Source organism: Callorhinus ursinus, unplaced genomic scaffold, assembly GCF_003265705.2.
Source record: "Callorhinus ursinus isolate GAN/ISIS: 27379988/994484 unplaced genomic scaffold, GSC_fseal_2.0 scaffold17, whole genome shotgun sequence".
Classification (NCBI taxonomy): domain Eukaryota; kingdom Metazoa; phylum Chordata; class Mammalia; order Carnivora; family Otariidae; genus Callorhinus; species Callorhinus ursinus.
Window position 1 is genome coordinate 92261 of NW_027397079.1, and position 10896 is coordinate 103156.

Here is a 10896-nt window from a genome sequence, read left to right on the forward strand (position 1 = left end):
GTTCCTTAGTTCAAATATTACTTTTGCTTTTATGGTTTTAATACACAACTAATGAATCACTGAACACTATATCAAAAACTAATGATGTACTGTACAGTGGCTAACAACATAATAAAAAATAGTATTTATTATACAGAAAATAAAAATGAAATTAAGAAAACCATAATGGTCTTGACTAAGATTGTACTGGTATTTAACAGTAAATGCCCAACTTCAGACTGAAACCTGTTGACTACAAGTCTGATGGTGCTCCCAGCACCCCACAGCTATCTCTATGCCCACTTACAATGGCTATTATGGCCAATTTTTCCAGTGCTGAGAGAGTTGAAACAGGGTGGAAAACGGCAACTGGAAGAAACAAGCATTGACTATTTTGTTTCACTTAATGTTAAACAAATTTCACAATATAGGATCAGGTTCACAATCTAATGGCATAAACACCTCACTCCATGTCTCCCACTAAATGCAGCCACAAAACCTGAACAGAGTACAAGGAGAAGTTATTTGAACACCCTGAAAAGTCAATATTAGCGGGTGGATTGGGGAAGAATACTGGAATTCAAAGAACTACCAAATTGGAAGTGTTTAACATTTTTTTCCCTCCAGAATCTCTCAACCTGAGCTTAACACAATCAGAAACACAGAAGTAACACAATTAGCACCACACCACCATCAGAGAGAGCTCTAGGAGAAGCCCTCTGTCTCTGGCTCAAGGAGATGAAGGGGAATACTTAATGTTCAGAATGAGGAATATCAAAATCTATCCTAGTCCAGATTCTTGAGAGAACAGAACCAATAGTAAGAGTATAGAGAGATAAATTTATTTAAATCCCTGGCATGCTGGACTCCCAGGCAGACCTGAGGCTACAGTTCAAGCCTTAAGACTGTCTGACTGAAGACCCACACAGGAGCTGATGTCACAGATCAGGTCCTATTATTTTTTCTTTTCTCTATTTATCATGTCCAGCCTATTCTGTGGCAGCAGTGGGAACAGAACTCACAAGTGTAAAATTTCTGATAGAGGGGAACATACAGTTCCATGAGAGTGGAGCAAACCCCACTAATGTTTTCTCTCTTCCAGCTCCTCCTCAAGCTGAGCACAGTTGACGAAGTAGATGGCAGACCAGGATAATTAGAGCTCTAGGTCTCTAATCAGAGGACAAAAAGGGACCCCACAGAACCAGATATTACCAGGGAGATCAAAGAATGATAACAAATTTCACATGTGTGAATCTGATACGAAATAGCATATAGCAAAAACTTTCTGATGCGACAGTCAGTGGGACTGATCTGAAGAACCTGAAGAAGCTTTGAAGATTGAACCAACATTGCTTCCACAGAGAGGTGTGCTGAAACCTGAGGCTTACACTTAACCAGTTGAATTGCCTGCTAAGGCATCCACATTCTCCATAGGATTTATTTTATTTATTTATTTATTTTTACCCTAAGAAGGAACACTCTATAGAAACTTTTTTTTTAATTTAAATTCAATTAGCCAACATATGGTATACCATTAGTCTCCAATGTAGACTTCAGTAATTCATCAGTTGCATATAACACCCAGTGCTCATTACATCACATGCCCTTATTAATGCCCATCACCAAGTTACCCCATCCCCTTACCCACTTCCCCTCCAGCAACCCTCAGTTTGTTTCCTATAGTTAGTGTCTCATGGTTTTTCTCCCTCTTTGCTGACTTCCCATTCATTCCCTCCCATCCCCTATGATCTAGTGTGCTGTTTCCTATATTCCACATGTGAGTGAAACCATATGATATTTGTCTTTCTCTGATTGACTTATTTTACTCAACATAATACCCTCCAGTTCCATCCAGGTTGATGCAAGTGGTAAATACTCATACTTTCTGATGGCTGAGAAATATTCCATTGTATATATGAACCACATCTTCTTTATCCATTCATCTGTTGATAGACATTTAGGCTCTTTCAACAGTTTGGTCATTGTGGACATTGCTGCTATGAACATTAGGGTGGAGGTGCCCCTTTGGATCACTACATTTGTATCTTTGGGGTAAATACCTAGTATTACAATTCCTGGGTTGTAGGGTAGCTCTATTTTTAACTTCTTGAAGAACCTCCATACTGTTTTCCAGAGTGGTTGCTCCAGCTTGCATTCCCACCAACAGTGTAAGAGAGTTCCCCTTTCTCCACATCCTCCCTAACATTTGTTGTTTCCTGTCTTGTTGATTTTTGCCATTCTGACTGGTGTGAGGTGGTATCTCATTATGGTTTTGATTTTATTTCCCTGATGCCAAGTGATGTGGAGCATTTTTTCAATAACAAAAGACTGGCATTTCTGTCACCAGAGTCCTGGTAGGAAAGAAAAAAACAGTGTGTGATATTTTTAAAAATATATATTAGAAGAAATAATGAAAAATTCCTAAGTTTGGTAAAAGCCATAAGATATATATAAGATATAAAAGATAACAGATTCAAGAAGCTGAGACAACTCCAAACAAGACAAATCCTCCCAAAACAATCTACAACCAGAGAAAATAATGAAAATTAAATAGGAAATATGGAAAACAGCCAGACTAAAACAACAGATCAACTAGAGACCAGTGATCTGAACAACTGCAGGTTGCTCATTGGAAACTATGGAAGCCAGAAGGAAGTGGACCATTGATACAGTGCTTTAAAAAAAAAAAAGGCACAATTTTATGTGCAGTGAAACTATCCTTAAGGAATTATGTCAGGTAAAAATATTCTCAGATGAGTGAAAACTAAGAGGAGGGGTATCCAGAAGAACTTCACTGAAAGAATTGCTAAAGGAAGTTCTATGGATACAAGGAGAACAATACCTGAGGAAACTTGTAAAATCAGGAGAGAAGGAAGGGAACAAAAGTAGTAAACATCTAGGTAATGATAGTAGATTATCTTTCTTCTCTTAAGTTTAAAGAATTCTCTTGATCAAAGAGACAGTCAAGGGAGATCAATAAATACTTAAATCAAATCAAAATCAAAATATAATGGTAAGATGGGTGAAATGCAGCTCAAGTAGTGCTTAAATCATCATATTAGAAAATAAGAAAGTGCTCAAATTAATAGCAAACTTCAAGAAACTTAAAAAATAGAAAATAGAAAAAGAATAGGAAAGGAATCCAAATTATGTAGCTGAATGCAAATAATAAAGAACAGTAATCAAAGAAATTGAAAACAGACAAAAAATATGGAAAAATCAAGGAAACCAAAAGTTAGTTCTTTGAAAATAATTAATGAAATAATAAGCCTCCAGCAATATTGACAAAGAAACTAAAGGGAAGATAGAGATTAGAAGTATCAAGAATAAAATATCAGAAGTGAAAGATGTCAGCTCTCACCATTTCTATTGAACATTTTACTGAAGGTTTTGGGCAAAAAAGCAAAAAAAAAAAAAAGATTGATAAGGAGCAAAACTCTATTTATTTGAAACATAATGTTGCCATAAAAATGCCTTTGGAATCTGCCAAAACAAAACAAAACTTACTTGAAAGGCACTAGTAAGAAAACTTAACAAGAGGACATCAAAGAAGTTGCTCAGGTCATACAGACAAAGTGTACCTGGAGCTGATGTCTTCAACAGGTCAGACTTGCACTGAGATTCTAAAACTCTGATGTTGGTAAATCTTGACAAGAAGAACATGTGGAGGGAGCTGTATACAAGCTTATGTTAGATGTGTTCACTGATGGATGCCAGGAACTGTGGCATCTCTTAATTGTATGCAGAAAGATACACATTTTCCATTTCTAAGAGTTGGTGAGGTTTAAAAAATTCTAACCAGATTTATCTTAAAACTGGAGGTTTGGTGAGATAATACATAAATTCAATTATTCCCTTCTTCTATATCCCAAACCTTACCCTGTAGGTAAGGAGTAGACTATGGGCTTACTTTAAGGGATTTATGAGCTTGCTTAGGCAAACAACCTAAACTGTTGACTGACTAAATAATATATTTTGCATATTTGTACTATTATCTTTTAAATGTATGTTGTGGCTAATACAAAATTAATTCCTTAAAATTCCAAAAGAAAATAAAAATTAGCAAGATTTTAGTAGATAATATTATTACACAAATTCATCTGTGTTTCTATATTTCTATACACTAGCAACAAACAACTGGGAAATCAAATTTAAAGAAGAGAACCATATGCGAAAGCATAGAAACAAACCAGAAAATATTTTGGAATGAATTTAATCAAAAAGACATGAAGAACCTCTATACTGAAGACTACAAAACAGTGCTGAACTATTTAAAAAGCACATGTAAATGGAGAGATAAAACATCCCAATCTGGATCACGTAATCTAAACTGGGATGATGTTGCTCCCAAGGGGGTGAAAATTGGTTCTTGGGGTACAAAAAACTTCTTTGATGTTACAGTGACTTGTGTCCCTTCAAAGGCCACAGTTCATAAACATTTGCAAATATATCTGAGGTATTAAAATTTCACGGGGGTGGGATGATTAGGGAGGAAAATATGAAGAATTCTCCTTAGAGGGACAATTTTAAATGATTGGGAAACCCTGCTCTACGTAAACTCTCTCCAAATTGTTCTATACTTTCAATGCTTATAAAAACCCCAGCAGGCTTTCCAGTAGAAATTGATAAATTAGTTTTAAAATTTATTTGTATAAACAAAGGTACTTAGATAACTAAAACATCCTTGAATAAAGAATATATTTCAGTCTTTAAACAACTGTATTTCAAAACTTACTACAAAGTTACAGTAAGCCTGACAGTGTGGGGTTAGTAGATGAGTAGATCATGGAACCAAAAATGTAATAAAATGCTGTGTGAGAGAGTAGAAATCAGCTTGAAATGATAAAGCAAAAAGCAGCCTTGCCCTTATTCATGCCAGAGGGCAGACACAGATAAAGCAACTGCAGAGTCAATAGGGCACACAGTAGCACTTTGAGGGACTGCTGCTTTCTTCTCAGTAGCACCCTAGATTTATTACATCCATCTATAACTCGGGGTACCTAATTGCTACTCTGGGCTGGCCACAGGATAGCACCTAGTCTCCTGTTAATCCCTGCTTCTCCCAAGCCCTCCTCAACAACAGTACCCAATTTAGAACTGAGCCCTGCTTCCTGTAGACCCTGCTCAGACTTCTTCAGATGGAAACCAACCCTTATGGATGATGCTTGCTTCCTTTCTGTTGTCAAGTGGAACATGCAATGGTTACTCTGGAGTTCCCTCCCTCCTTGCAAATCAGTAAATCTTATTCTTTTCAGAATACAGGTTACACCTGGTAGTCTAAGCTCAAACAGAACATAAAACATCTAGATAGAGCAAAATATATGTGCCCAAGTAATTTTGACCAAAATGTCTAGACAACACAATATGGAAAGGATAGTCTTTTCAACAAGGTATGCTGTAAAAACACAATAAAACACAACTATCTCTTCAGAAAAAAATAAAAAATAAGCCTCAACATTACACCAAAAATTAATTCGAGTTGGATCATAGACCTAAATATAAAAGCTACAGGAAAGTATCTTTGTGGTTCTATGGAGGGCAAAGATTTCTTAGGGCACAAAACCCAAAAGAACTAACAGTCAAAGGACAAATATATATATGATCATTTGTTCTCTTTTTTATTTTATTTTATTATGTTATGTTAGTCACCATACAGTACATCATTAGTTTTTGATGTAGTGTCCCATGATTCATTGTTTTCATATAACACCTAGTGCTCCAGGTAATACATGCCCTCCTTAATACCTATCACCTGGCTAACCCATCCCCCCTCCCTCTCCCCTCTAAAATCCTCAGTTTGTTTCTCAGAATCCATACTCTCTCATGGTTCATCTCTCCCTCCGATTTCCCCCCCTTCATTTTCCCCTTCCTTCTCCTAATGTCCTCCAAGCTATTCCTTATGTTCCAAAAATAACTGAAACCATATGATAATTGACTTTCTCTGCTTGACTTATTTCACTTAACATAATACCCTCCAGTCCCATCCATGTGGATGTAAAAGTTGGGTATTCATCCTTTCTGATGGTTGAGTAATATCCCATTGTATATATGGACCACATCTTTATCCATTCATCTGTTGAAGGGCATCTCGGCTCTTTCCACAGTTTGACTATTGCGGACATTGCTGCTATGAACATCGGGGTGCATGTGGCCCTTCTTTTCACTACATCTGTGTCTTTGGGGTAAATACCCAGTAGTGCAACTGCTGGGTCATAGGGTAGCTCTATTTTTAACTTTTTGAGGAACCCTATTCTGACTCTTGTAACCTTAATGTTTTAACAGGGTGCCAAGAGTCTCCCCCTCCAAAAAAATGTTGATTCCAAATACCTCCTGAGACTTATTTCATGCCACAGTTGAAAATGGAGGGAGGAGGAATACTCAGCCAGGAAAGAGAAGGAATTCCTGCTATTTGCAACAACATGGGTAGAACTTGGGGACATAATGCAAGGAAAAAGCCAGACAGACAAATACTGTATGGTGTCATCTATATGTGGAATCTTTTTTTTAAAATGTCAAACTCATAAAAACAGGGAGTGGAAAAGTGGTTTCCAGGGTTGGGAAGTAGTGGTCAGTAAAAGAAAGAGGGAGTTAAAAGGGTATAAACTTTCAGCTCTAAGGTGAATGAGGTCTGAGGATCTAATGTAAAACATGATGGCTATCTAGAGTTGAGAACACTGTATTGTATAATTAAAATTTGCTAGGAGAGCTGAACTTAAATATTCTCATCAAGAAAAAAGGATAAATATGAGAGGTGATGGATGGATGTGTTAATTAACAGGATGGGAGGGGTCTTTTCACAATGTATACTTGTATCAAATCACCACGATGTACACTTGAAATATCTTACAATTTTATATGCCAATTATACTTCAATAAAGATGAATTTAAGAGAGAAAATATATATATAATGACCAATTGGAATTCATCAAAAGTGAACATTTTTGCTTTTTAAAAGACAGTATAAAGGAAAATGGAAAGGTATGTCGCAGGATGTAGTAACTGTGGGGAGAATTATTTAGTTTCTAAAGGAGATCAGGTGATAAGACAGGCAGTTCCTGGGAGACTGAATGCACTGACCACAGATCATTGTTGTCAGGTGGAGGTCTCTTTGAAACAGGGAAGGAGTCTGCACACAGCACTGCCATGGGAGAGTTAACTCAGAAGTGAGGTGCGGCTGACAGGTGTGAGCTAGGCACTGTGGCAGAGCACAAAGATGGGAACCAGGATGCCAGCTAGGGAGGCAAGAGCAGCTCTGAGGAGGAGGAGAAACAGCTTCTGGCAGAACTGGGAAGGAAGGAACTAGACCCTGGCCCCTCCTCCATGAGCCCTTCTCTCTGCCCTACATTGCAAGGAACTTCTTTGCATCTCTAAGCCTCCTTCCTTATCTTTCACATTTTCTCTCCCTTTCCCATGTTTCTTTCTTTCTTAGACCACTTTGCTTGCCCACTTCTCTTGTCTTCATGCCTGTTCCTTACATGGTAATAACATAGAAAAAGCAGTACATTAGTACCTTTGCTTTTAATATGTGTGATTCCTACTCTCTTTTCTAACTATAGTTACTATGCAACAAACAGTTTCTATTCCCCCCCCAAAACAACCTGTAGTTACGCTTCTGTATATTTTTTTCCAATTCTGTGATCTAATTTTTTCAGCAAAGACTCTATTTTTGTATTTTATTTTTTATTATGTTCAGTTAACCAATGTATAATACATCATTAGCTTTTGATGTAGTGTTCAATGATTCATCAGGTGTGTATAACACACAGTGTTCATCACAACACATGCCCTCTTACTACCCATCACCCAGCTACCCCATCCTTCAACTCCCTCCTTTCTGCAATCCTCAGTTATTTTCCTGATATCCAGAGTCTCTCATGGTTTGTCTCCTTCTCTGACTTCTTCCCATTCAGTTTTCCCTCCCTTCCCCTATGGTCCTCTGCCCTATTCCTTATGTTCCACATATGAGTGAAACCATATGATAATTGTCTTTCTCTGCTTGACTTATTTCACTCAGCATAATACCCTCCAGTTCTATCCATGTCAATGCAAATTGTAGGTATTCATCCTTTCTGATGGCTGAGTAATATTCCATTGTGTATATGAACCACATCTTCTTCATCCAATCCTCTGTTGAAGGACATCTTGGCCCCTTCCACAGTTTGGCTATTGTGGACATTGCTGCTATGAAAACTGGGGTGCAGGTTCCCTTCTTTTCACTACATCTGTATCTTTGGGGTAAATATCTAATAATGCAATTTCTGGGTCATAAATAGCTCTGTTTTTAATGTCCTGAGATAACTCCATACCGTTTTCCAGAGTGGCTGTACCAGCTTGCATTCCCACCAACAGTGTAAGAGGGTTCCCTTTTCTCCACATCCTTGCCAACATCTGTCTTTTCCTGATTTGTTCATTTCACCATTCTGACCAGTATGAGGTTGTATCTCATTGTGGTTTTGATGTGTGTTTCCCTGATGCCGAGTGATGTGGGACATTTTTTCATGTGTCTGTTGGCCATTTGTATGTCTTCTTTGGAGAAGTGTCTGCTTATGTCTTCTGCCCATTTCTTGACTGGGTTATTTAATTTTTGGGTGTTGAGTTTGAGAAGTTCTTTATAGATCTTGGATACCAGCCCTTTATCTGATATGTCATTTGCAAATATCTTCTCCCATTCCGTGGGTTGCCTCTTGGTTTTGTTGACTGTTTCCTTTGCTGTGCAGAAGCTTTTTATCTTGATGAAATTCCAAAAGTTCATATTTGCTTTTGTTTCCCTTGCCTTTAGAGAGGTTTCTTGAAAGAAGTTGCTGTGGCCAAGGTGGAAGAGGTTGCTGCCTGTGTTCTCCTCTATGATTTTGATGGATTCCTGTCTCACATTGAGGCCTTTCATCCATTTTGAGTTTATCTTTGTTTTAGATAAAGATTTCCTAAATTCTAAATACCCTATAAAATAGTAACCTGTTGTGTGGCCTTATTTCTAGAAACATTCTTTCAGGATATTCCATTTTTTGGACACAGTAAGGAATATAAGCTGGGATTGGGAAACTATGACTGTCTTCCTTCCAACATGAAGATAAATTGTCATTGACCCATGTGACTGGGGACAAAACTAACCTTAATTGTCAGCAGAACCAGAGATAAAACATCACTTCATCTTGATTCACATAGCTCTGTCAAAAACAGTGTAATGTAAACTCAGTGCATGATTATGATGCTTTATGAAGAAGAACCTAATAAAGAAAGAAAAGCCAAAAGCATGACTTAAGGAATAAGAAGAGGAATATAATAAACATATATGAGGAGCATTAGGATAAGGGCTTTCACATTCCTCAACATATAAGTGTAATACACAAAGGAAGGAAAGTCCTAGAAGGTAATGACCATCAAGCACATATTGCATGAAAGAGTAGCACCATATTTTGAATGAAGGATTCAGGAATGGACGGTATTCTCAGAAGAAAATACTTAAAAACAGCAACATCCATGTCTCTTGCACAGGACTAACTAAACTAAAGCTCAAGAATATGTACACTTAGACTTGAGTGTGTCAACTGCTCACTATCTGTCCCAACACTGCAATCAACCTGTAAGTTTAGTGTCACTGCCAACAGTTGGCTAGTGAAAAGTTAATTTCTGATATAAGAATATTGGTTACAGATGAGTGAAAGTTACATATCAAAAGAGGGAATCAGCATTTGCCACCTTCTCCCCATGGCCTTCACAGCCCCTTTGATGTCTTTATTCCTCAGTGTGTAAATTACAGGGTTTAACATGGGGGTAACAACACTGTACAATACGGAGATTAGTCTGTCTTTCTCCAGTGAGTAAGATGAGATGGGCCGCACATATGTGAAGATGGTGCTGCCGTAGTAGAGAAGGACAATGACCAGGTGTGAAGCACAGGTCGAAAAGGCCTTTTGCCTCCCCTCTGAGGACTGGATCCTCAAGATGGTAGAGATAATAGAGAGGTAGGAAAGGCTGATGCCCAGGAAAGGAGCCCACCCAATGAAGACCCCAATGGAGAGCAATGCCAACTCATTTACAGAAGTGTCCCCACAAGACAAAAGCAGCAAAGGGGGGATGTCACAAAAGAAATAATGAATCTGGTTGTTGCCACAGAAGGGCAGGCGGAAGGTCAGTGCTGTGTGCATGACTGAGTTGAGGAAACCCCCAGTCCAGCATGAGGCGGCTAACCGGACATACAGGGTCCTGTTCATAATCACTGAGTACCTGAGGGGTTTGCAGATTGCAATGTAACGGTCATATGCCATGGCTGCCAGGAGGAGACACTCTGATCCTACAAAGAAAATGAAGGCAAAAAGTTGAGCCACACATCCTCCATAGGAAATGCTCTTCTTCTCTGATAGGAGATGCACCATCATCTGGGGGACATTGGTGGTGGTGTAGCAGATGTCAAGAAAGGCCAAATTCCTCAGAAAATAGTACATGGGAGTATGTAGATGTGGATTAGCCATGGTCACCAGGATAATGAAGAGATTTCCTCCCAGAGTACAGATATAAATCATAAGGAATACTGTGAAGAGTAGAACTTGCAAATCATTTAGGTTGGAGAATCCCAAGATGATGAATTCAAACAGAGCTGTTTGATTCTTTCCTTCCATGAGGTTGCCCACTTCCCTTTGGGGGATTGGGCAAAGAGAAACCCAGATTACAATAATCCTATGCCGCAGTAGCAATGGTCTGCAAAACAAGGGAACAAGTGTTACAGAGGACAGTCATTACCATGCACATCAGATTCCAACCCAGAAGGGCAGCATCCTCCAGAGCTCATACGTACCACCGAACACAGACATAAGTGATCCAGTGTTTCACTTGTAAATAAAATCTCAAAAATACACAATACAGACAGTATTTAATTAGAAAAAAATCACAAGAGGGCTCTGTACATCCTACGAGTTCCAT

General features: G+C 38.4%; 1 protein-coding gene across 1 annotated transcript; it reads right to left on the reverse strand.

Moving 5' to 3' along the window:
• Window positions 1-9641: 9641 nt before the first annotated feature.
• OR5V1 (olfactory receptor family 5 subfamily V member 1) lies at window positions 9642-10595 on the reverse strand. Its single transcript, XM_025886154.1, has one exon. It carries the CDS (start codon window positions 10593-10595, stop codon window positions 9642-9644), a length of 954 nt encoding a protein of 317 aa, XP_025741939.1.
• Window positions 10596-10896: the final 301 nt, after the last annotated feature.

What these genes read in the sequence shown, in the direction of transcription:
- OR5V1 (XM_025886154.1), bottom strand. Translation starts at nt 10,595, where the DNA reads ATGGAAGGAAAGAATCAAACAGCTCTGTTTGAATTCATCATCTTGGGA.